The sequence below is a fragment of the Ambystoma mexicanum genome, chromosome 6q (genome assembly GCF_040938575.1).
Source record: "Ambystoma mexicanum isolate Mex_15411 chromosome 6q, UKY_AmexF1_1, whole genome shotgun sequence".
Taxonomy (NCBI): Eukaryota; Metazoa; Chordata; class Amphibia; order Caudata; family Ambystomatidae; genus Ambystoma; species Ambystoma mexicanum.
In genome coordinates, this window is record NC_090937.1 from 36,751,577 (window position 1) to 36,779,523 (window position 27,947).

Below are 27,947 nucleotides of genomic sequence, written 5' to 3' on the forward strand. Positions count from 1 at the left end.
CACAAGAAGGATGAATGACCAGCAACCAACAGCTACTGTACTCAGAACAACATATCATCACCCTGGTCCTCCTTATCACATTCATGCAGCTCCGCTATTTCCATGTCATTGTGATGTCTCTGAATCAGTGGGGTTATCAAACAAATAAATAAATAAAAAAATCGATAACGTGCCTGGCATTTGCTCATGAAACAATTGTAATGTCATGTTTTATTCATATACAATAAATTGCACTTGATTATGAACTATTTGAACAATCTGCAATGATATTTGTGTTCAAATAAAAGGAGGGAACCTTTTTTAAGTTAAAAGGAACTGTATTTATGCAAAGTATAAAAGAGAGGTTTATATCCCTTTGGCGGATAGGAGTCATTATTTGAGGGAATAAATAAATACGTGAATCTGATTATGAATTAGTTAATGACTGCGAATGACTGGGAATTGATGTGTCGGGAATGGGACATTATGGGGCCATACACATAGCTTTTTGCGGTCCTAAATCTCTTCCTAAATCCTAAATCTATTTATGGACAGAGAAATGTGTAATTGCAGCTACCACAAATTATGCCAGATTCACAAAACAGCTTCAGCATGTCCCCCACCCCCCAACCCCCTGCTTCCCCATGGGGCTAAGGAAACAGAGATTTAAGGAAGAATGCTGTCAGAGAAGACCTACTTATGGATTTAAGGGAAGTCGTTCCGGTGTAGTTGAGTTACACAAAAACAGAATTTGTTCACAAGTTCAATTAATGCTCCTTTTTCCACTTTGGATGTGTAACTGACAAAAAGAGTAACATGTTTTTCTCTGGAAGATGTAGTTAATGCTAAAAATGCAATGAGCTATTACACAGTTAAATCCTATGGCTTTTTCAGGTAGAATGAATCATGTTTATGCTACAGACGCTCTGTGAATTCTATAGCACCTGATATATAAACATTTATATATATATATATATATATATATATATATATATATATATATATTTTTTTTTTAATTTAGTGCATATATTAAAAACAAACTATTTGCACAGTTATATAAAAGTATGTCAAACAGTCTTTTAGCCAGTCCAAATGTATGTTATAAATCATGATATGCGTTGTTTACTGATTTTTTTGAAGGGGTAGATTTCAATATTTCAGTTGAATGCACGCAACATCAGTCCATTAAGTGTTGAGTCGCAGTGATCAGTAGACATCCCGAGTTGAATATTATCAGCTATGTGCAAAGGTCCTGTGTGTGGAATTTAAAAATGTATTTGATTAATGTGTATATATTGTCTTCATCTGATGGTGTTGAGTCTGAGGCATGGTTGACTTAAAGCCTCTGATACGTAAGAAAAGGTGGCTTCGACCGGCATCATTGCCTCAAATAAAGACTGGCCCAAACGCTGATTACAACCTTTTTAAAGACATTGTAAAAACATGAAAGATCAGGCTGAAGAAGTTAATATTTTAAGGGAAATTGGCAAAATATGATATTTCTTTTTGACATAAACCGTTTTTGGACAAAACTCAGAAAAAGTGTGTTTGTCTATTTAAAGCAGTGTGTATCTAAATGTCATAAATACAATGGTTGGAAAGAAATATGAATAAAATAATTGCTGCAAAATGGTGGGATTGGTTGTTAACACTTCATAACATTAATTCCAAACCAATTCCAAACCTTTGCACCACATATTGAACACTATTTCTTATCTCCTGATAACGTTTATAAATTTCACTATCGATGGGACAAGTGGTTAAAAAGTTACAAAATACGTAAATCACAAATATGTTTGTAAAAGTATACGCATTAGTTTAAATGACTACAATAAAATGATTGTTTCAAAACCATTTGTATTTTATTATTATTATTATTATTATTATTATTATTATTATTTTTATTATTATTATTATTATTAGGGTATTTATTGAGTGCAAACCAGCTTAGGGAAGCAACAGAGCATTTACAATAATATGGGGAAGAACACAGTGAGGGAAGCAGAGAAAAAAAGCAGCGGGCATCTATCAGGGGAGTGCAACGGTGAGCAATTGACAGCAAGGGATCTACAAGCAGCCAGAGGGAGACAGCAGGGAGCAGATCACTGAGTCGCAGGGAGGGTGGGGAGTGCAGGGTGTGTGGACCTAGGTGTTAAGGAAGAGCCATTAATTGAAGAAGAAGATCTTGAGCTCTTTCCGGGACTGTAGATTTGATGGGGCAAGTCTAATGTTGATGATAGGAGGTTGCAGAATCTTCTAGTGTAGAGAGAGAAGGCGTGACTTCCGGTTCTTTCCTTCCTGCACTGTCATAATTCAAGTCTGCATATTTCCTTACTTCTGGTGGATCGCAGGCCTCCGGAGAGGCTGAGTTTCTCAGTGAGGGTTGGATGACAGCCTTGTAGATGAATCAATAGAATTTCAAGATGGTACAGGCTTAAAGTGGGAGCCAGTGCAGTTTGATGATGGTCGGGGTGATGTGGTGGAATTTGCAGAGTCCTTTAATTAGTCTTGCTGCAGCATGCAGGACACATTTCTGGGCTGCCAGGGTGGTCACCGGAAAGGCTTCCAGAAGGGCATTGCCACAATCAAGGCTTGGACAGCGGATCCAAAGTTGTTTTCTGGGATGAAGGACTTGATTTTCCACAGGAGAGAAAGTTGGTACCAGGCCGTTTACATCTGTGTCTTCCTTGCTATGTGCTGTTTGAATGTGAAGTGCTGTTGATGTTGAGCCCAAGGGACTTGGAACAGGTGGCCAGGTGGCGTGTGAATCACTCGAGGTTCATAGCAGAGCGCCAGGTCTGGATTTCAAGATTTTCGATGCTGTTGGTCAGCAGTAGGAATTCACTCTTTAGGGCTTGTGGGGGTTGAGCTTCAGGTAAGCACTGGACATATAGGACTTGATCAATGTGAGGCAGGGCTTTAGCCTTTGGATGTCTTTGCTGGAGTATTTTCTGAGGTAGATCTGCATGTCATCTGCATATTTGTGAATGTGTTGGAGTTGTGTGGCTACTCCTTTCTCAAGGACCTTCCATAGGAAGGGAAGGTGGGCGATGGGGCGGTAGTTGCTGAGATTGTCAGGGTCTAATGATGGTTTCTTAAGAAGCGGGAGGATGTGTCTTGTCTTGAGGGTTGAGGGGAAGGTGCCTTGAGTTAGGGAGCTGTTAACGATTGTCAGGTAATGGAGGAGTGCTTTAGTTGAAAGGGTCTTGAGGACGGAGGCAGGGAAGATGTCTTCTGCATATTATGTGGCCTTGAGGGATGCTAATGTGGCAGAGAGGTCTTTCATAGTTAGTGTCTTGAAGGTTGTCCAGGATGTGTAATGCACTGTCAGTTATGGCGTTGGTGTCAATGTGTTGGCGGATCATGTTGATCTTGTTGATGATGAAAGAGTTGATGGTGGATTTCTTGATGGCGTGTGCTACGGGTGGGTTGGGCAGAGGATTGACGCAGTGCATGATGACTTTGAAGAGGGCTCTGCTTTCATTGTTGGCCTTAGCTATTGTGTTTAGGTAGTAGTTGGCCTTATCAGTGTGGATTAATCTGCTGCATGTAGAACAGAGTTCCATGAGCAGGACAAGGTCAGACGCACTGCAGGATTTTCATCATTTCTTTGCCTGTTTTCTGGTGGAAAATGACATTTTTTTTTACTCTAGTTACTTCACTACATTGAATTGTTTTACAACTATGTTAGTTGTAACATATGTATTCAAATTATTAAGCATTATTTGCTGGGATCCTTAATTTGTATCTTTTTAATTTTTGTATTTGTATTTTTTTATTTAAAATGTTTGATAAATGTACCTCTAATGCCAAAATAAAGGCACATAACTGTGCCAAATTTCAAGAAAATGGTGAATAATTACCAAATGCGTTCCAACATACAGAAAATGCCCAATGCATGAGTGTTGTCGTTTTTAAATTGTCACCTTTTGCCTATCAAATGCAGGGAATGACACCCTTTTTTTCTATTGCAATTTTGGGTTAAAAATAACTTCGCCAAAAGGCAACCAACCATTTTAAAATTAATGTCAGGTTTAAACAGTTGCAATCCTATCAATCTTCTGAATATAATTTCAATTGTTGAGTGATTTGTTGGAAAACGTTGTTTAATAAAATCACTTTTGCCATCATAATTAGTGTAATTTACACTGTCAGCTTAACCAAATTGGCACCAATCCTCTTGGAATGTCAGACAGCAAATATCTGTGGGCTTTATTTACAAATCATTTTTCTTTGGGGTTTTCTCATTGAAAAAACACTTTATAAATCATGACCTGTGTGTCTATTGTGACTTTAATTTTCATCATGTTCCTCCTATTTTAGCTATGGCATGGAAAATAATTATGACACAAGATTGTTTTACAAACGAAATCAGAAAATACAAATTACTTAAGATGTATCACTCATTTTTACAGAGAGCCATCAATAGTAGCATTGTTTTCAAATTAGCAGAAAAGTCACAATTATGTTTTCAACTATTAAAAATGTTGCCATGTTGTTTTCCCTGTACAATATGGACAACATACAATGCTACATAGAATTTATTCTGATCAGAAAATGAGCAAAGCAAGCATTGTTGTACAATTAAAAAAACACTCTTATAATTCTTAAAAATGTGTCAAATTTGTTTACCCCTTAAAAAAGGTAAACATTACCAAATAAATTAACTACGATTTTTACATTTTTGTTTAGAAATACAACAAAAGAAACCTTTTTTTAAAGATATTCAAAAGCTGTACAAGTAAGAAAAATGTTAGGGTGCCGCATGTCCCCAGTTAAAATTCAGAATTAAATCAATTAGTATGTTTTGCTATTTTGATTCAAAATAAATGTACCCAGGAGACAATGAGGATCCTATTCAGTGTAAATTAAATTTGGGAATATTTTGTGAGAAAAATAACTGAAAAACTCTTTACTACTGTTGTTTGCTTATAAATAAGAGAACAATATTAACCATGTTACGTGGGAGTTTAGAATTTTTCATTTTGAAAATTTTGAGTTTGCACATTATTTCTAATTTATTGAATTTTAACTAGCTTTTTTCCTAACAGTTGAAAAAAGTTATAAGGATTTATTTTATCATATAAATACAATATTCTAATAATATTGTTCAGTTTTTCTCAGCTTTAACTGGAAAGAAAATGCAGACGTTATATTGTTTTACAAAACCAGTGTTGGCATATTTTCTGCAAGAAAATCAGAAAAATATTGAATCTACATTCCTTTCCATGTTTAACTGATTGTATACCAATCAAACATTATTCCTTTTATTCTTTGAAAATGCCTTCAAATTAACTTATTGCAGAAGAATGTCCTACCAGAATTAGTGGAACATCCCTATTTTAGTGATCCACTTATTGTAGGTTTCAAAGATCACAGGAAGTAACTTTTACAGAAGAATGCCATTTTAATGGGTGAAAACTATTTTTTACCATGAAAACAATATGTTCGATTCATTTTTCCTGGGAGAATTTTGTGAGTGCCATGATTAAAAATGACACAATTTAAAAAATGCGAAGGGCAATTTCATGAGGCTGCAAAAAAAAGAAAATTGTATTACCATAGTGGTGTTTATATTACAGACAAACATAATGCTAATATCTATGGTCACATAGTGCCCATGTGTGCCTCGGTAGGACATTTTCTCTTTTGTTTAATTACCATGCAGTAGCAGGTTTTCAAATTCACACTGTTGGATAGTCCCACTAAGCACTAGTTATATGTTCAACAATTCAGGGCGCAATATGACTTTTTCAGTAGAATTAGTGTCTCTATCTATCTATAATACCAGTTATTAAACCTTTGTAATGTAAACATATTAACATATTTGCATTCTCTAAGAACCTTAGCAGCCAATGAAAAAATCCACTTATAGAGACTTTACATTGTTTGTTAAATAGGAACAACTGACATTTGCAGTGATGTTCCCTGTCCAAGATAGTGTTGCACAATCATTGTGATGCTGTTCCTTCTACCAGGTACTGCTACAAAATCAATAGTAGCTTATAGGATGCCATCAATAATGTTATGCCTGACGATGTTTCCACACGTTTTATGTAGTGTCAAAGATCATTCTTGGACGTCAATGTACATAATATAAGAGCTGGACTTAAGGCTGGAAGACCGATAAAAGGTACGTAGTGATGGACAATTCATCCCCTGATGGCAATGACTTATCATTGATGCATTGAACGTCCCTGCTAGAGACTCTGACTATTATTGGAAATGTCGTATTTCAAGCCAGAGGAAAGTAAAAAGCCCACAAAACCCTGATGACAGCTGTACCCTCATAAGCTGATGAACTTAAAACAGACAAGTAAAATCTGACAAAAAAAAGGCATGTACAAAATGGACCATTGTTAAGCACCATGATTAGATTTCAATCTATTTATGGCAATCAGACTCCAGGGAGGACAAGGGAAATAGGAAAAGAGGAATGCACATAGAAAAAGAGCAAGAAACAGAGAAGGGTTCAAAAAGTGAGAGCAAGCAAGGTACTGACAAAGGGGTTGGGGGTCAAGGGTTACATGGAAACAGAGAAAGCAATAAGTATTAAGTGTTAAGTCTTTGACTTCAAATAGAGATGCAAAGTGTATGTATCATTTACTCAGGTTTTTGTCATGGGTACAGAAAAGCTGTTAACTAGACAGTTGTTCTCACTGTTTTGACAATTACTGTTCCTGTTGTCAATGAGAAGGAGTGTGGAGCATTCTTCTGCCCAGCACTAAGGAATGTATATTCTTCTCATCTTCAGATGAAGAGATGATTGTAATGCAAAACCTAATTAAACAATGATTTGTTTTAACCTTGTATAAATATGAGCATGTTGAAATATGAATTAGATGATCCATGTCCATATTTCAATTGAGTAGTGGTGAGGGTACACATCAGGCTGGGTAATCAGAAAGTGTCGCGGGCAACAATACAGCCAACCATACGCCTTGGTAATAGCTTGTGAGACCATTAGCCCGGTGACCCAACCTCGAGTCTCCAGCATGTCCAGAGGCAGACATGCAACTGCATGTGCAAACTAATCCTACTGTCACCAGAACCAGCAAAGACATTGAGATCATGGCATGTCGATGCTGGGACCTACGCATATCTAGTAGTCGGGCATACAACCAACAGATATGCATGCTGTGGCTGACTACAGGTGCCTTACAGTCAATCCATCCCTGTGCATGCAACTTCTCACTCAGAACCAAATTAACTGGAGTGGCAGCAACAGAATGTGAGGCACGCCTTCCACCTCACGCTGTGCAGGCATGAGCTATAGGTTAAAAGGTTGCATTGCTTTCATCCAGAGTGCTTTAGTAAGGATCACATTCTGATGGTATTGAGAGAAAAACCATGTGATTCCACTTCTTGTAAAGTCACTAAGGGGCCAAAGGATAAGTGGCATCACTTCTGGTAAACCTTATGATTTGGGGCAAAGGATGCCAGTCATTATAGTGATGGATTTAAAAGCCTAGCCATAGTTGTAACACTGAGGATTGTCCAAGCTCTGAGATGCTCATATCCAAACAATAGAATTCATCACTGGTGCCATGACTTCTTTTGTGACACATGTGTACTCCATTAGCTCAATTTGATATTGAGCCTCCAGCATATATCTGATAGTCACCACATACTATTTTCAATTGCTTTGATTTTTCTCTCAGAGGACAAAACATGGTGCACCCACTGAAATGAAACCCTAAGTAGAGGTTCACTCCTCATACAATATTATCTGGGCAGAATAAGAAAGGTTTATCTGTAGGGGATGGAAACCAAGTTGCCACACGGAACATTACATTGGGTATTGAAGGTACGCGCACTATTTGCGTACTTTCTCCAGCTGACTCATTCTTCATGATTGACTATGAGAATTTTGAGTTCCGAGGAGGACCATCTCTGCACAGTAACTGCCCTCTGGTGTCTGAACTGAGTGTTTGATTGGCCCGCTCTCAACTCTTACGTCTCATTGTGGCACATCTGTCACTAGCGGCTACAGATTAACATTTACAACAGTCATCAACAAAGCCCTTTTTACCTTGACATTACTCCTGGCAGGATGATCCTAGTGGGGAAGAAGATAAGAGCGAGTCAAATGGATTACTAATTGCAAACAGTTGGGCGTACAAAACAATGTCATTAGATTATGGCGTAATATCACTTTGTTCAATTCGTAGGACCTGTTCCTGAATTTTCGTACTGTTTTATTCCAATAGTTCCAATAGGGGCTGGTCTCCATTACTAGCAATCATTTTGTTTTTTAGATACCCACCTCTGTTTCGCAAATGAAAATGTTGGTTTTATTGGTTTTTAGTTGAGAAATAATTTGATTTGTGAGAACTTTGAATGAAGGAACTTTCTGGTTTATTTTTAGAAACTCTTCAAGTTGAACCTATTTTTGTTCATTGTGCCTATTTCTTTGTCAGTATTCTACGGGGCGCCCTCCTTTCCCATACCATCCTTGTAATGTGTTTGATTGTCATTAATGAGATGCCAGTTCTGCTGCAACTTTGTGTTCCTTTTATCCACCCTTGATCGGTGGTTATACCACCCCCCTACAAATCAGAGAGGTACTGTCTATCTTTTGAGCCATGGTTTCTCCTCACAGTGCTGAGTAATCTTTCTGCATACAACCTTTCACAGTTACCTTGTTCGAGGTCAAAACAAAAGGGGGGAGGGGATCACAAAGTCACCCGCCTATGAAGGCACTGCTCCCAGCAAAAGAATGCAGAGCTCCAAGCATGCATGGTGCATGGAGTAAAGGGCTTAAGCTGCAAAAAGATACAGCAGTACAACTGCTTGAATCCCCCTTCATGTGGCATGTTATACGTCTTCCTATTCACTTCTGCAGATCATGAACCACTTAAGAACCCAAAGATTGATGTCTCAACCAATCAGATTAATAGTTATCTGATCCAATTTACTCTCATAGATAGTTAGTCAATTAGCAATTAGTCTGTGTATTCTGTAAGAATGATAATCTCTCTGAAAAGTCAAAAGCTATTGGACAGACTCCCCATCCCTGCAAGTTACAGGAGCATTTCCATTTCTGGCACTGCAATTCAGGGAATGGTCCGAAAATCGCCAGGCCTGCACTGCACTTTACCCATTGCAGAGGTAGGAGAGAGAGATGCAGAGGGGGCCATCCATCTCAGAAAGCTCTCAAACAAAACTACAGTCTTTGTACCAAGCAACGGAGAGTCTGAAACACTGGGGCTAGCACCTAGATTTCAGATTTATTTGTATTTTGTCTGCCATATATTTTCAATTTTGAAGCATGCATAAAATAATGTATATTTTTATATTTGCAACAAAAACAGATTGGCCACAGTTTTACCTACTTAATGATCAATGTGACTATGTTGAGTGTTAGCATGAGATGGTATATAAGATGGAAGGGCTAGTGTGACGTCTATGTACTATAAGAAATAAACATGCCATTTGCTTAAAAATGGAGTTGTATAATTATTGCATACAAGTATATGTTTCTGATTCAAATATGATTTTTAAGCATTAAATAAAATACTGTTGTATGACGCTAAGTACTAGAAAAAAATGCCATTCGTAATTTTTTTTACGCTAATTGTCACAATACTCAGCTGAAGTGAGTTTTACTGCAAAGTTGTAATGTTCTTGTCTGAATTGATGTTTTAAATGTTTTTTCAGCAGCAGAAGTTTTTTACAGCTGATGTTTTCAATTCTGCCTGAATGGAGGAGAAATAATTAAAATAAGTAGTTAAATGGAATGATACCACAGATTGTTCACACTTACACTTGGGAGAATGGGATGCTGGGCACTCTAAAGGATTTAACTTAGTGAGTGAGATGTTTCCTTTTCTATAACATAGAACGAATGACTGCAATTAACCAACAATACTAACTTTGTGTGTGCTAAGTCAGACTGCCAGGCCATTATTCTAGGTGATGGCTGACGCACAATGAATAGTCACATCTTCATTACGTGATTTTTTGACAAATCTTCCAAAGGGTAAACTAGTCACTGTTGTTCACAAATGTAATTGTATGTTTTAATGCAATATATGTATGGTTTAACAATTTTGCACAAGTGGTGTCATCAATGATCCCATGTCATGTATGATGTTATGTGGAATGTTATATGTAATGTTGTCAGTGATGGCCTGCATGATATTATTTGCAACGCCACATACAATGTGTAAAATAAAAAGCATTGAATGGGAGGTGTAAGGAAAGTACATTTCATTTAATTTTGATTCTATTTTCAGCTGAAAGTTACAACAACTCACAAGAAAATGTTACAACTGGTCATTTAATTCGCCTGATAATGGTATTACCAAAAAAAAAGGTGTAAATTACTTTTGTCAGAAAATAAACATATGTTGAAAATGAAGCACAAAACATGTAACTTACACCCCTCTCACTGTTCTCATATGGCATAAACTAATACTGACATACCTACACTTATGCCATGTCAGACACAAGAAAAAGAACAGTTTTTAACTTTACGCAGTGCATGCCTCCAGACATACTTTTGTGAGTCGTGAATAAGTACTTCTGATATAAGATGGTGGTGGTGTAAATGACGACTTTTTCCACTTGTCAAAGTCTCAATTAGTTCTGAAAAAAATTTATCGTCTAAAGATTTTTATATTAAACATATATACAACAAATTTAAATAACTTTAAAAATTTAGCAGTATGTAAGGCTTCATTCTCAAAAACAGTGCTCCCAGTTATTTTTCAAAAAGTCTTGTTTAGCTTAAACACCATATTTTACAGCGTCCATTGGGCCTAGTAATTGAAAAAGTGAAATAGTGCTATTGCAATTTCAGATTTTATTTTGGTTTAGCTTTGTTTTTGGTAATTTTGAAAGGAAAATATGGACAATTATTTTGTAAAATACATTTCAGTCTTTGTGGATTGCTGTCATTTCATTGCTTCATTTCGGAACCATTAGACAATGGGCCTCATAACAAGTTTGCTGGTCTGGGAACTATGGTACTGGTAAGCTTGCTGGTATCATAGTTCCTGGACCAGCAAACTACGAGTTGTGCTTGCAGGTGCCTTTCTGCCCACCAGGTCGGAGCTGGCAGGCAGAGCAGCACCCGCAAGCACAGCATGCCGCATGCACCGGCACCATTCACGAATGGTGCCAGTGCCTGCGGCTTCCCATTCCCATTGAGCCTTTTGGGCATCAATGGGAATTGGGAATGGGGAAGAATTTTTTCTGGTGCCCTTGAATGGGCAATTACCGGGTCCGCCAGGGTTGTAATACCCCGGTAAGTGCCCATTCCAGGGCGCTGGAAAAAAAACGATTCTGGCGGCTGCTGTGCCTGTGTTACAGGCACGGCTGTCCGCCAGGGTCGTAATGAGGCCCAATGTCTTCTAAAGTGATAAGCAAAGATGCTGTGTTTCAAGCCAAAATTAAAGTGTTATAGCAAAATGTTTTTGGCCCAAAACAAAAGTTCAGAAACTTTGCATTCATTTAATATTGGCTTTACAATCATATCTGACATACCTACACACATTGACACCCTCACTCCTGCCTTGGCTGACTTCTGCAACCACTCCTTCACCACTGGCACCTTCCCCTACCCCCTGAAGCACTCTATTGCGCACCCTCTTCTCAAGAAACCCACAGTGGACCCCTCCTGCCTGGGTAACTATCGCACGATCTCTATCACTCCGTTCCTGGGCAAACTCCTAGAAAAGCTGGCCATCTCCCAGCTTAACCTCCACACTGACTCTGTTGGTTGTCTCCATGACCATCAGTCTGTCGTCAGAGCAGCCAGATGGACGGAAACTGCTCTCCTGAACATCCGTAAAGAACCGCTGCTCTCCAACCTTGATTCTAATCTCCCCTCTGTCCTCATCTTACTCGATCTCTCTTCTGCCTTTGACATGGTCAACCATGCCATCCTGCTCAACAGCCTCCGTGATAACTTAGGTATCACTGATCAGGCCCTGGCCTGTCGAACCTCTTTCCTCTCCAACCGACCCTCCCAGGACCAACGTGGGTCCTTTCTTTGCTCTATCTCACTGTCTACTTGTGGATTGCCCAGGGGTCTAAACTCTCTCCCAGTCTTTTCAACCAATACTTGGCACCCCTCAGACACAGCATTGCTGCTCTCTGCTCCAACTTTCAGTGCTATGCGTATGACACTCAGCTTGATTTCAGGCTGCCCTCTGCCACCTCTTCTCCCTCTCTCAACTCTGACTGTCTGCTATCCACGAGAGGTGTGCCACCAACGACCTCTGCCTTAATGCCAGTAAGACAGAGATCCCCCTCATTGGCACTCCTGCACCTTCCTTTCCTGTCACTTTATGGCTGGCCTTCCTTGGCCCTCTTTCTGCTCCCACCTGTAAGGCTAAGTACCTCGCGGTCATCTTCGAATATACGCTTTCCTTTTCTTCGCACATCTCCGATGTCTCTAAGAGGTCAAACTACCAACTGCACCCTCTCAGAGGTATTCTTCCTTTCCTCTCCTTCCCCCAGCATCTCACTGTCTCTAGAGCTCTGGTTCGCTCTAGGCTGGACTACTGCAAAAGCCTCTTTCTAAATTTGCATGTTACTACTCTCCGCCCTCTGGAACTCACCCAGAACAGGACTGCAAGACTTGTCCTTGGCCTCAAGCCCAGGGATTGTATGTCTGCAGCCCTGAAATCTCTTCATTGGCTCCCAGTGGCTGCAAGGATTAAGTTCAAGACCCTATGCATTGTCCACAAGGCATTCTGGGACCTGGGTCCACAATACCTTCAACTCTCCCTTCCGAAATACCTTCCTACCCGAGCTCATCACTCCTCCAACTCCCTCAGGGTCAGTTGCTTCTGATCTCTTTCTTTGGCTGGCTCCTCCCTCTGGAACAGCCTCCCTGTCTCTCTGAAACCAGAGAAGAACCATCTTTGGTTCCGGAAGCACCTCAAAACCTCCCTCTTTGCTTCCGCCTTCTCTCTTCCTCTCCCTTGCTGATCTCTGTTACTGCACTGGGCTCCTCGCTGCCCTCTGAATTTTGGCCTAGATCCCTGCCCACCCAGCTGCATACCCGCATTGCTTCATGGCAACCCTTGCACTTGGGTCTGTACCTGCAACCCTACAGTCCCCTTACCTGCACTTATTCGACACCTGTTGTCTGCGCTTAATCCTTGCACTTGCCACCTGCTGACCGCTCTACCGGTTATTTTTGATCATGTGTTCAGCACTTTCCACTCCTCCCCTGCCCCTTGCACTTTCCCCCTTCCCTCTCCCCTGCACTTGCACGCTCTCAATGTCACTGGGCCTAGAAATATGGTTGTTCTGTCCTCCCTTGTGCCCCTCCCTTGCAACGTCGTGCCTTGAAACACTTGTGTATGGGTGTGCTATAAATAAAATATCGTATCATATCATATCTGAGAAACTTTAAAACATTTTGTTAGTTTTACAGAAAATGTATTGCTCCAAACCAGAACACATTATTTCCATTGCATTTTGAATAAGAACACCACCGTTAAAAAAATTGTGGAATTTCCTAAATATGTCCCTATCTCTCCAGAATACAATGATTGACAAAACATATGTGTGCTTCAAGATGATTGGCATATACCTTTTACAGTTAGAAGCTAATAAACAATTATTTCCAGGATCAAAGCAAGCCAGAAGAGAAAGCTTGCTTCTAATGCTGCTTTATAGCAGCACACCTTGTATTTAATTGATATTTCTGTATAGAAAGCCAGAAGAAGATACTATTGAGGCCCTCTATATCCTGTTTGATGCTCTAAATCTTTCCTTGCCAGTTCTATTATCTGGCAGATAGGCAGATAACACATTTTTTTCTGGGGCTTTCAAGGAACCAAACATTTACAGGCATCAGGCGCCTTTATTGTCATGAACCATCAAACTCGCCCCTTCTGGGCCTCCTGGTCCCTGACACGTTGGGCCTTACACTCCATAATACTACCAACATGGCGGCAAGATCAGAACGCTGCTCGCCAGTCTTCACGTTCTACGCAGCGTCCTCTATAAAGAAGTCACACCCCCGCGGCCCGCGCGTCTCAACGCTGCTACTAGCTGTGATCGGACGTGTGCTCTGAACCTTCTCTAGTGCTACTTGCTATCCCTTGGCCCATGGAATCCCTTCTCCCGACTTCTTCCCTCTTTCCTAACTTCCCGGAATCCCTGCGTCGCTTCCGCTTGCCCCCCTACTCCTTCTTGAATATTCCCAGAGTTTCCTGTGATCCTGGACATCGAAGCTGAACGTAATCTGGAAGCCGAGGACGGCCGAGCGGGCTTATTTAAGTCCCGAACCATACGAAAGAAGACACCACCTAAAGAGGACATCAGGCAACATAGACAGGTGAGAAGGGGGGAAACCTTTGAAATTTATTAGCTTCCATGAAGTTTGGATGTATTTTTTTTATTACTTTTAGTTAACCCTAAATTAACGGCCATCTATGAAAGTTGTCGTGTCACTTGATGCTATAAGTCATACGGCATATGTGTGAAATAAAATAATATGTGTGCGGGCAAAATAATATTTGATGTATTGTTGTTGCAACACTTTCTGATCTGCACATTTTAAAATGGTTCACATCTGACTACAAACTCCATGATGAGATGCTAGAACTTAGGAGGACACTCCTTCACTGAGTGGAGCATTTCACACCCATAGCCCACGTTAGGCCCCAGCAAAGTTTATGTATATTTGTAATAACAGTTTTTGTATGGAATGTCAATTTCTAACAGAAATGACTTACAATAACACATTTAGTGATGGTAGAGGCTTTCCTACAGATGGTGCCTGCACAATAGCACAAATATTATAACAAGTAGTGATCCAGTTTATGAGGAGGTAAACAACTGGGAACTATACTGGAGAAAAAACACTACAAACAGAAACAAAATGTATAGACAAAAACAGGTGACTTATAAAGGTAACATTAATCTAAGGGGACAAGTGCTTCAAACTAAAGACGAGTAATATATAAACATCAAATTACATTATTAAGTGTCACTGGAGGCAGTGGTGGAGTGACGTAGGGAGTATGGGCCGAGGATAGGAGGAACTCCCTTTTTAGCAAGTAAGTGTGGTTTAAGTTGAGCTTTCAAGGCATCCGCAGAATGGCTGACTTTGATTGTTATGGGCAGCTGGGTTCCAGTGGAGCGGGGAAAGTGGGGAGAAAGTGAGCGGAAATGAGAGGAGGCACAGACAGGGCATCAGATAGTGAGGTTGAGTGCAGAGGAGGTTGGAGGGAACAAGATGGTGAGCAAACTGAGGTAGCGTCTGACAGGTACTGAAGAGCAAGATCACGGACAGAGTATTGGATGGGTATAATGGGTTGAGCACCTCGAGGTGCGGAAGGTTTTGCAGGGCAAGGGCTGGAAGTGGGTAGAGGTAGTATTGGACTAAAGGGGAGAGGGAAGTAATAAGTGTAAGGAGGGGACCAAGAGGTACGTGTGTTGTGCTAAATATCTGTAGGGTAAACACGGGTACATGCAGCAATAAAGGGTGAAGTCCTTATTTGGGGAATGGTGGTGTATTGTTTTGAGAAGAAGGGAGTGGGAGATAGCGTGCATGTCAGGCAATGCAAGAATGTGAGACAACAGGGGTAATACACAGGAGATCAGAAGGGGGTCGTGCATAGAGACAATGTTTACAATAGAATGGGAAAATAATGACAGATAATTCCAACATGTATAAGGGGTGACAAGGATGTTGGGTATTTCGTTGGGTTGACCTGACCAGAACTTCTGCGTACGTTCAGGGGTTGGGGGATTAGGGGTCCATGCCCGGTGCAGAATCCAGATTACCAAATTGAGACATGGAACACCTGTAAACTAACTCCTGCTTATGCAAAGAAAGCGGCTGTGTAATTTTATTATTATTTATTTATTTATTTATTTATTCGCATTTGTTAAGCGCACAGGCAGCCCATAGGGCATCGTGGCGCTGGTTACAGATATGAACATGACTTGTTATACATACCGAGAAGTCATAACTTAGTTGCAATAGAAAAGTTTACAGATATGAACATGACTTGTGATACATACATAGAGGTCATAACTTAGTTGCAAGAGAAAAGTAGTAGCTATAGGTGTATAGCTATAGGTGAGGAGGAGAAGAGAGGAGAGGGTGAGCATACACATGTTGGGGGAATTAGTTGAACAAGGTGGTTTTCAGTTTTTTTCGGAAGGTGGTGAGAGAGGTTTCTGCTCTGAGCGTGCTAGGTAATGCGTTCCATAGTTTAGGTGCGATGTAGGGGAAGCTTATTCCACCTGCTTTAGCTCGCTTGATGCGTGGGACCCTAAGTTGGTTAGTGTGGCATTGTCTCATTGGCCTATTGGTGTGAGATCTAACTAGCGTGTCGGACAGGTATGAAGGTGCAGTCAGGTTAATACATTTGTGTGCGGTGGTAAGTATTTTGAATGTAATGCGCTCTTTAACAGGTAGCCCATGTGCTTCCCTTCTGGCTTTCGCGATGTGGTCTCTTTTAGGTATATTGAGGGCTGCTCTTAGTGCATTATTTTGTGTTATTTGAAGTTTATTGAGATTGGAGTTGGAGGTGCCCGCCAGTAGCGCATTACAGTAATCTAGTTTGGCTCCAATGGTGGCTCTGGCAATGGATAGGCAGTTATCTTTAGTTAGGAATGGTTTGATTGCATTGATGAGCTTGGTACTCAGGGCGGAAGCAGAGACAATGGAGTTGACTTGCTTTTCCATGGAGAGTGATGCGTCAATGTGGACTCCTAGTGTTTTAACCGAAGGTAGAACTGGGATGACACAATTGTCAATGCAGAAGTTGGTGAAGAGGGGGTCGAGGTTTGTGAGAGTGGGTTTTTGGCCGAGGATGAGGATTTCGGTCTTGTCTCCGTTAAGACATAGACCGTTTGTGGCCATCCATGCTTGGATGGTTGCGTATATATTCTGGAGAGTGGCTGCGTCCTGGTGGTAGAGTCCTGTGAGCGGGAGGAGTACTTGGGTATCGTCAGCGTAGTTGGTGTATGTGATCCCAAGTGCGTCCAGTTTATCAAAGAGAGGTTTGGTGAAAAGATTATAGAGGGTAGGAGCCGTACATGAGCCCTGAGGGACTCCATACCTGATGGTGGTAGGCTCTGCGTTGGCTGTATTGGAATACACTTTCATCACTCTACCTTCGAGGAAGGAGGTGATCCAGTTTGTGGCTTGTTTAGAGAAATGTGCGGCCTGTGTGAGATGGTTGGAGAGGATGGCGTGGTCGACTAGATCAAATGCCGCTGAGAGGTCTAGGAGGAGCAGAAGGGCCGGCTTGCCTTTGTCTAGGATGAGGGTAATTTGATTTTTAAGATCTAGTAGGGCGGTTTCAGTGCCATGACCTTTGCGGAATCCAGACTGCCTTTTGCCTAGGACAGAGTTGTTTTCTAGGTAGGCCTGTATCTGCATATGTGCAGCTTTATCTAGGATTTTTAAGAGAAATGGAACGGTAGTAATAGGCCGATAATTGTTAGGTTGAGCAGGGTCCAGGGTTGGTTTCTTTAAGAGTGGGCGCACCCATGCCTCTTTAAGGCTGTCAGGGACTTTGCCAGTCTTGAATGAGGCGTTAATGAATGCTGTGATGATTGGTGCGAGGGGAGTGGCACATTCTTTGATGATATTAGGGGGGCATATATCTCCTTTGCATCGAGATGGTTTGAGCTGTTTGAGGATGTGGAGAGTGTCTGACTCGGTGATTGGGGAGAAATCGAATTTGGAGGTGTGCTCGTCTTTGGTGTTATTGACGGAGAGGGTTTGTTGGGCGTGCAGTGCCTTAGAGTGTTCTGCTATTTTATTTTGAAGAAGGTCCATTTTATTTAACATTGCTGTTTGAATGCTGTTACACCAGGTCTCATCCTTAACAATCTCATCTGTGCAAATTGGGGGGATGGTGAGCTCTTTAAAGATGGTGAAAAGCTCTTTTGAGTGGGAGTTGGCTTCCAAAATACGTTTATTGTAGGTTTCTGATTTCGCCTGGAATATGGCATGTTTGTATTTTTTAGCGATACTGAGAAAGTCTACTTTGGTGGCGTCACATGGATTGGCCTGCCATGTTTTGAGGGCTTGGCGCTTGCATTGGCGTAGATTTGATAAGTCCTCCGTGAACCATGAGTTGGAGTGAAATGATTTTTTTTCTTTTTTGTTTTCAAGAGGGGCTGCGGTGTTGATGGCATGGGTGAGTGTGTCTTTGAGGATCTCTGCTAGTATGCTGGGGTCAGAGGAGAACGGTGGCGCTAGGCAAGGGATGTTGAGAAGGGGACGTATATTTTCTGCTGTAAGTTTTTTTGCACTTCTGGCTAGCATGGCCGGTGCTGGTATAAGAGGAGTGGAGTAGGAGGTTATGGGAATGCAGAATTGAAGGCAGTTGTGATCAGTCCATGGAAGGGCTGTGTTAGAGCTGAGGGTGGAGCCACAGTTGTGATCAGCTACCCAGTCTAGGATACGGCCTTTGTTGTGGGTCGGGGCAGTGACTATCTGTGTGAATCCTAGATCTGTGAGGTTTCTGGTGAGGGTGATGGCTTCTTTGTCTAGTTTATCATTATATCCAAGGTTAAGGTCTCCTAAAAACAATGTTTTGGAAGTTTGTTTAATGTTTTTTCCAAGAAGATGGTTGACTATGCCTTTAAAGTTATTGGTGGGTCCTGGGGGTCTGTATATGACATGAATGTTTACTGTGTCTTTGGGGGAGAGGGTGAGTTTGGCTGAGAGGATGTCAATGAGGTCTTCCCCTGTGGTAGGAGTCTGTCTTAAGGCTAGGGTGTCTTTAAAGATTAGTGCGACTCCACCTCCCATTTTAGCTGATCTGTCTTGTCTTAGGATCGTGTAACCTGATGGTACAGCTAAACTGATAGTCGGGCCAGAGGCAGGGTGCAGCCATGTTTCTGTTATGGCTAATATGTCTAGGTCTTGGTTGGTGATGATGTCATTGACTTCTAAGGCGTGGGCATTGAGTGAGCGTACATTTAATAGAGCACATTTAAGGTGTTGGAGCTTATTTGGTAGTGGTGGCTTGAGGTTGGTACTGGGGGTACGGTTTTTGGTAGTGTGAGTAGGCTTGTTATTCGAGTGATGTCTGACTTCACATTGGTTGTGTGGGGTTGGAGCGAGCTTAGGGGACCTGATACGGTGCTTGCGGGTTGTGGTGTATGGTGGGCAGCAGGTCTTGGCGTGAGTGCGAGAGCCTAGGCGTGAGTTTCTAGGTGTAACCTGCATAGGTGTGGAGAGGAGAGCTAGAGGGGGTGTGCGTGTTCTAAGTCTGTACTGTCTGAGTAAGATCTCGGGAGGAGTGGCGTGTGTGGTGGTGTGTCTGAGATCCATGGAGTGGCTGTTGGGTTGCCCTGAGGGCACGGGGTAGTCAGTAGTACTAGTCAGTAAGGTGTAGACTATACCTGTGAAGAGGTACAGTGTGTGGCAGCTGTACATGTTGAGATAAGTTAGCGAGTAAAGTCTCAAGCGACCCTAAGACGCAACACAATATCACAGTGGTCTCTGGGCGACCATGAGGCACTACACATGCACAATATCACAGTGGTCTATAGGGCACTACACAGTAATACAATGGTCTCTGGGCGACCATAAGGCACTACACAATATCACAGTGGTCTGTAGGGCACTACACAGTAATACAATGGTCTCTGGGCGACCATAAGGCACTACACAATATCACAGTGGTCTATAGGGCACTACACAGTAATACAATGGTCTCTGGGCGACCATAAGGCACTACACAATATCACAGTGGTCTGTAGGGCACTACACAGTAATACAATGGTCTCTGGGCGACCATAAGGCACTACACAATATCACAGTGGTCTGTAGGGCACTACACAGTAATACAATGGTCTCTGGGCGACCATAAGGCACTACACAATATCACAGTGGTCTATAGGGCACTACACAGTAATACAATGGTCTCTGGGCGACCATAAGGCACTACACAATATCACAGTGGTCTGTAGGGCACTACACAGTAATACAATGGTCTCTGGGCGACCATAAGGCACTACACAATATCACAGTGGTCTGTAGGGCACTACACAGTAATACAATGGTCTCTGGGCGACCGTGGTGCAGATGCTATTATCAAGTGACAGCATACTGCAATGCATGGCCAGTGCATGGTTAGTTGGCTACAGATTATGCATTGGAATAGTTTTTTTTTTTTTTTGTTGCAGTTCGAGGGCACAACGGTGCAGGTGGGACCTTGGACGTAGCAAAGTTGGGAGGTGCATGTCCGTGATGGCTGGGAACAGTTCAGGACTCTAGCTCAAGGGTCAGGGGTGGATTGTGGAGGAGGGGGGCAGTATGCTTACCCTGTAGTTGGACGGCAAGGGGTCCTGGCTCTAGGCTCGACGGTGTAGACAGGCTGGAGACAGGCACAGTGCCTTTGTGGGTGCCTTCGTGGTGGGCCGGCTCCAAGCCTGCCGGCTTGTGGTTGGCTCCCAAGTAGGGGAGAGGAGCCAATCACGATGCTTGTAGGGCTGTGGGGCTGAGTGGAGTGTTGTGGCAGTGACGGTCGGCCATCTTTGAGTGGGGCAGACCTCGTGTCTCCCAATGGTGGCTGGATGCACTCCAAGTGCAGAATGGGGCAAATCCTATGTGGAAGTGGGCCACTGGGCAATCAGGAGCGGCGCGGATATATTAATAAATAAACCGCCGCGAATTGCCGAAAAATGGCACACTCGCGCTCCGAATTCCGATTATCATCTGATGGAGGCTTGTGGCATACCTGGAGTTAGGCAGGGCTCCAGGGCATCAGATTAAAACATCAATCTCAAAAATATATGATAGTGATAAAATAACACTTAAATATTAAGTTCATGCAAGCCTCAACCATGCATTTGACATACATTACATGTGTACCCTCAAGCAATGTGCAATGCATGGAAAGAGCAAAGTAGTGATAATTATAGGGACCTTAATCTGGTAGATTCACAATTCCTGCATCCACAGTTAAGCACACGTTTAGTCAATGTTCTTAAAAACAAACAAAGTTACTTTCACCATCTTATGAGAATGGGACTCTATGGGTATGGGGACACGGAAGCGCCGGCACCGTTATTCACAGTGCCTTTGCTTCCATGACAGCTTTGCCTGCCATGACCACTGTGCCCATTAGGGTCAGACCTGTAGTTTGCTGGTCCGAAAACAAAGCTGCCGGTAAGCTTAGAATGATGGCCAATGACTCCAAATCATAACTTTTAAATCACCCTGTTAAGACATTAAGGGCCTGATTTACAAAACTGTTTTACAATGGCACAATTGAGGTGAAAAACACTTTGTAAATCAGGCCCTATGACTCCAAATGATTCAACTCATTTCTTCAACTCTGAAACACTTGTGTACGAGCTCGATATCAATAGAAAAATATATCATATTATCTTTAGCAGTCGCCCTTGCAAAATTGGGGTAAAATTAGGGTGTGGTTCTGTACTTTGGCCGCTCAATGTTTTTATATAGTTCATTGCCATATGCCATTCGTGCTACATCCCATACGTTGATTACACAGTGTAGAGGTGTCCTTTCAATGTATTACAATTCACCCATGACGACATGAGCCGTATTTTTGATTATTATCTCACAGGTAGTAGTCGTCGGAGCAACTGATGTTGCCATTGTGCCAAAGGACTTTGCAAATCTCTCCTGTTCAAATATAAAAGGCTGATATAAGATGATACTCTCCACTATGCTCCTCGTGCCAGCTCACCCCCTTCTCTCACAGGGGAGCTATGCATGGATGACCATTGGAAGGATGATTTCACCTCTTCATCCCGATTCCTTCTTTTCCACAGCTGTCTCTGCATTTGCCTTTTTACACAGCAAATCCTTCACTCTGTGCCTTCAGACAGTTGACTTGCCAGTCACAGATTAATTTTCCTGAGGGTTGGCAGGAGATGCCTAAAACACTAAATAGTGTTCAAGTCTTGATGCTCCAGGTGTAAGCCTTAGCACATTTTGGGCAAAGCACACAACAATGCATTGACTACGTATGTACCACCAAGTAACAGAAATTGCATATTTGGAAGCTGCTTGTTATCATGAAATATTTTACCTCGTTCATTCTGATCAGAGTTCTGTTTGATTCACTGATGAATACTACACATGCCCCTTACTACCACAATAAAACACCATTTGCCTCCATCCATGCATATCCTGCAAAATGTTAGTATGTTTTCCTATCTTCGCTCCCACCTTTCCCATCTCATCTTGTCGCTCTTCCTTTCCTCCAAAGACCAAGGTCTGGTTGGCCAAGGTTAGGAGTACAATACACCACTATCTGGTCGAGGACCGGCTCCGCAAGACAACTACTGTGGTGATGGGCACAATATCAAACCTACGTAACATAGCATTTGTAATACATGTTTCTTATGTTTTTCCAAAATGGCAGGATGTTTAATTCAGCGCTCATAGTGAGCCCTATACATTCCCTTTTCTAGGGCTCAGGCCCACGAAGGGTCCTGTGTTGACGGGTCTTAAGCTGTGGATGGTGAGAAGGTACTCTGTTAAGGATCACAGATCACAACTTGTGGCATGAGTATTGATATGCTTTAGATGATGTATTAGTGTTTATATAAAGGATTTTCTCAACATCATATGGGTTTTATGTTACCTCATCTGGGGAAGGCAGCCATTAAAGCTTGCAACAATTTGAAGACGTATTGTGATCGTTTTGCATTGGGTGTAGCAGCTGAATTCTGGCTCTCATGAAGTGGCAAGCCCCAATATACTATATTGCTATTGTCGACTTTGGCCCAAATAATTTCCCTACTTATGATAATGACAAACACCCTCTAAGATAAACTGGCCAAATTGACATTTTCCAAAACCCTGTGTTTTTATAATTAATTATGTGTTTTTTGGTGATAGGGAGACACCCCCGGCCGCAAACACAGTGGCCCTTCTACTCTCCCCTGCCATTTCTGTTCTTTTATCCACGTCTGTCTTCCTTTTCTCTTTTCTTTTTCTGCCTTTTGTTGACCCTTCCTTACCATGATTTTATTCATATTGAATTCTGACAATTTGGGGAAGAAAAGCAAGCTCAACTGCCCACTCACCATTAAAGCCAATTCCCCCACCCTGCGGACCAACCACCATGTCATCCACTTCGACATTGCTACCCCTAAGAAAGTGCAACAGCCTGCAATACCCTTGCCGCCAGCCACCACCAGAAGCGCGCGGAGGCTCACTCCTAACAGGCTCCATACTCAACTGCTAGGGCCAGACTTCAGGCCCCCTTCTCCAATCGCTGAGATGTACTTGCCGAATCCTACAACACCACAAACCAAATTAGATGTGGACACCATTGCCCCTTTCACTTCTCGCAAAGCCAAACCCACTTGACACTCCAGCGCGTTGTTCACAGCTGAACTGCTAGAACTCCGCTCCAAGACACGCACTGCACTGTCCCTCTGGCAATCTAGCCAGTCTGACGGAGCCAAACTAGAATTCCAAAACCTTTCTAAAGACTGCAAGAAAGCTATCATGCAAGCCAAAGCAACCTCATTTAATAGCATCATTTCCGAGGCCATATCAGACACTAAAGGGATCTTCTCTATCTTCAGTGAATTGGAGACACCCTCCATCCCACGCCAAGCTATCAACAAAGATGAGGCCTGGTGCGATGGGATTCAAACAGCCATGCTCAACAAATGATACACCCTGCACACCAAAATTCAAATCACCCAACAATCCTTGACACACTCCTCACTTCCTGAACCGCCCCAAACCAGCGGCCCAACCTCCATGTTCTCCTTCAAAATAATCCAGGATCAGGATATCATCACCATCATGAACTCCATCAAACCCTCTAGCTGCAAAGGAGACATCTGCCCGACTGCCATCATCAAAGAATGTGCCAACACTCTCACCCCCTCCCTTACAGCATTTGTTAATTCTTCCTTCAAGACCGAACTGGTCCCAGTTTGCCTCAAAAAAGCATGTGTGGGCCCCCTTTTTAAGAAACCCACACTCAACCCCACTTCCCCCAGAAACTATAGGCCTATAACTACTGCCCCCTTCCTGCTGAGAATTCTGGACAAAGCTGCCTACCATTCATCGAGGCCTACAACCTCCTTGTTCTTCGTCAGTCTGGGTTTCGCAACAGGCACGGAACAGAAACAGCCCTACTTAAAAAAACAAATGGATGACGTTCGAGACTCAGGTAAACCAGCTTGGATGGCCATGAACGGGCTGTGCCTCAACAGTGACAAGACGGAGCTCCTCTTGATTGGTTCCACAGAAACATTAGCGAAATTTGACAATAAATACCTCCATTTCACGATCGACAACATCAAAATCACAGTCTACGAAACAGTAAAAACCCTCAGAGTCTACCTAGTCTGAAACCTCTCTATATCCAGGCAAGTCAACGCCATTGCGTCTGACGTGGCCTACAATGCCAAGCTATTCAATGCAGCCAGACCCTTCTTGTCCAAAGATAACTGTCTCAACATCGCCAGAGCCATAACAGGGTCGAGGCTCGACTACTGCAATGCCCTCTTTGTAGGCACGTCAGTACAAAACATGAAAAAGCTCCAAACGATCCAAAACAGTGCAATCTGCGCAGCCACTGGCATCCCAAGAAGGGACAAAAGTTCTGCTGTCAGGAAACAGGCCCATTGGTTGCCCATTAAAGAACGTATCCTCTTTAAAACTCTGTCCCTGACCCACAAATGTGTCAATCAAACAGCTCCCCTATATCTGACCCAAAGAATACAGAGATCTACATCCTCCAGACCAACCAGAACACTGTATGCTAACATGCTCACCGTACCCAAAATCAAACAAGCCAGAGCAGGCAACACCAGCTTCCCATTCGTAGCAGCCGTACAATGGAGTGCCCTTCCGCCGCCCCTAAGAGCAGAAACCTCCCACACAGCCTTCCGTAAAAGCCATCAAGACACTAATATTCACCTAAATACTGGACCATACGCACACATTGTTCTCACTAGGTCTACCTTGACTGCGGATATGAAATTGTTCTACAATGCATCTAAAGTCTCGACAAATGATACTTCAAATGCCTGATATATGCCTCATGTAACTAGTTTAATTACCTGCAAAATGCCTGATGTATGCCTCACGTAAGTAAGTTCATTACCTGTAAAAGGCCTGATTTCAGCCTCATGTAAGTAAGTTCATTACCTGTAAATGCCTAATTTATGCCTCATGTAACTAAGTTCATTACCTGTAACAACGCCTCGATACCTCTGGGCTGCCTCTGGGCTGTTTGCGCGCTTTATAAATTAAAATAAATAAATAAATTGGTGGGTTTCTGTTATATTTATTTTCGTCAGAATGAGTGAACACAGTAATGACTGTTCTTTGCCCCTCAGAAGGAATGTTTCAAGGTTTTTCTATTGCAGTTGTAAGTTTACTTGGCTTTATTCTTGCCACTTGAGTCAAATGGGAGGCCATACTTCCAATAGAAACGGAAAGTATCCTCAAGATTTTAACTTTGGAAAGAAGAGAAAGCCTTTGTGTTTAGTGAGATCGTATTTTTTGGGTAAAAGGAGTATGCAATTCTTGTTGCAATTTACAAGAAGACATTAGGAATTCACCCACTCCTTATTCCTGATAACTAGTGTGATTACATTTAACATAAGGAAGTTCTTTATCACATTTCCTGTGATGTGGGGAAAACATGTAATGTCATTGGTAAAGGCAGGCATACCCATTTCTAAAGTAGGAAGGCGGGCAAAGAAAGGCAGCATGGATTGAATCTAGAGAATCAAGGACGCCAAGGAGTCTTGGAAGGCCAGTGCATGCCAAGGCTAGAACGGGAGTTAACATACGCCCTAAGAAAACGCTCTGTGAATCAGGCCCTCAGTGAGTTGGCACTCTTATCTGCTACAAGCTTTCCAAGATAGTGGCGTGTCTGCTTGCTGGCAATTTCATTCAGAAGATTTGCTAGCAATGGGATATCAGAGATGGAATGATAAGTCACTGGTATTTAAGGGTCTGGTATACCTCTCTTAAATGTGAATGGATATCCCTGACCTTCGATAGAGATTTCTTCTGTGAATTCCTTTGTATGATGCTTTTATGAGCTCTCTGATTACAAGACCGGTAGTGGAAGACAATTCCAAAATGAGGAACAATACTATTTTCTTTGCCAAATGTAGCCAACTATGTTTCCAAGCAATGACAGTCTTTTGTAATCACATTGTTCATAGGATATTTTTTTATTTATTTCAGAAACCCTCACGAAAACGCAGAAGGCCTGATTAACAAAGCGTTTTTCAATGGGATCATGCCATTGTAAAACGCTTTTGTAAATCTGGCCCTCAGAGAATCCTTCGCATTCCTGTAGTTTAGAAGCATATGACATGCAGTGAAGTGTGACCACCTATGGAAGCACAATCTTTAAGAACATTAGCTTCAGTGTGAGTACTAATCAAACCACATTTGAATAAGTCATGACTGAACAAACGGAAGAGCTCCAGGCACGAGGGATGTTTTAAGGGCCACAAATACCACTCTCGTTTGTTGGAAAAGGACATATTCTAGAATTCAATCACATATAAGAAAATATGTCAGCAGTGTTGATATTTAATGGAATTCAGTGCAGAGAGAAAAGGGTGTTACTTGTGGCTGTCAGAAAATGTTGCTGCCCGTGTCCGTCGTACTCTGCATTGGCGGGGAGAACATTGGTGGGTGCTTTGAAACACAATTTATTGATGTATAAGTGTGTTACAAATGCACAATAAATAAAAAATAAATAATAAGGAACCTTCGACTACCCTTAGCATTAGGGTATCTACATTGCACAGCTTAGATCAATACCCATTCCTTGCCACAGAAACATTCGGTCAAGTGGCACAGTGAGTAGAGCCCTTGCTTTGACATCCATGCAGAGCCTGCTAATGCAGGTTCGAATCCCAGCGGGGCCAAACTCAGCCTTTCATCCTTCTGAGGTCGATAAATGAGCAACACACACTGTGGGTAATAATAAGCAGCGCTCAGATACCTGAGGGTTCATTGTGCTAAATTATTATTATTCATTAATGTCATGGCTATCAGGGGTGGTGTCCAAGTACATTTAGTGCCCTTAAATATTTTTGGCATTGCAGCATACCATAGTACAGAAAGACGTACCCATCTTCTTTTATGTTAACAATGTTGGTGTACAGGTTCTGTTTCACAAAGTTACTTTGCATATGCAAATGAAGTTGCAGTTGAAAGAACACAAATGTGCACACATGCAAAGTACAGACGATTCATAAGGGACACAGAACAATTTGCATGGATGTGCTTGTGCAGCATATGTACGCACAGGACTGCATGTGTATCGAATGGACGCAAGCAGATATGCAACTTGCAGGCTGGGAAGGGAATGCACTGCCAATTACTGCAATTTGCATAAGCAAAATGGGAGTGGCCACATTAGAGGCCAACGAGTGGTAATGCAGAGATACAGCCCACGCACAAGCGTAGAGCCTGGCGATTCGCAAACCCAGCACACATCACTGATCCTTTGATCCCATGCCGCAAGATGGACGTTCCAGTCCGGCATTTGCCATCTGTGGAACTGAGGGAAATGTACAATGACGGCCTTTTTTAGTAATAATTCCTAAAGCATTTCACTTCCCATACTGTATGACACCACTTTTACCAATGCACGTGGCAATGCAATAGTTTCTTTCGCTCGTGATTTTCTCAGGAACAAGTTCACTGGCTAGGGACTTGCTCTTTTTTCTGACTCGCAATATGATCTGCGCACAATGTGCTACATGCACAAATTGACAACTGCACACCAGAAATTGACTGTGATGTCCTGCCCATGTGCACTTCTGCATAAGTGCAGGTGAACATTGTGGCAGCCACAAGTTGTTGCTGGCCACATATTTTTTGTCAATTGGTTCCAGAGCACCCAGATTAATCTTTACTTCGTTGCCTCCAACTACACACTCAGAACACTGACGAAATGACTTAACAAGGATTCAAGCTGTGTTTGCACCCCAACTAACCATTCATTCACAGATTGGAATGGAAGTCATTGTACACAGTAGGC

At 42.2% G+C, this 27,947-nt stretch overlaps 1 protein-coding gene across 15 annotated transcripts in view; it reads right to left on the reverse strand.

Annotated features, from left to right (window-relative positions):
• MAPK10 (mitogen-activated protein kinase 10) overlaps nt 1-27,947 on the reverse strand; it is a 928,972-nt gene that overhangs the window by 73,588 nt on the left and 827,437 nt on the right. For 8 of the 15 annotated variants that reach the window (XM_069630418.1, XM_069630420.1, XM_069630425.1 and 5 more), the window contains one exon: nt 8,012-8,038. The exons of the other annotated variants lie outside the window; for them this stretch is intronic. In XM_069630418.1, coding sequence (XP_069486519.1) covers nt 8,012-8,038 — 27 coding nt within the window. The remainder of the gene's footprint in view (nt 1-8,011; nt 8,039-27,947) is intronic. 15 annotated transcript variants of the gene reach the window in all.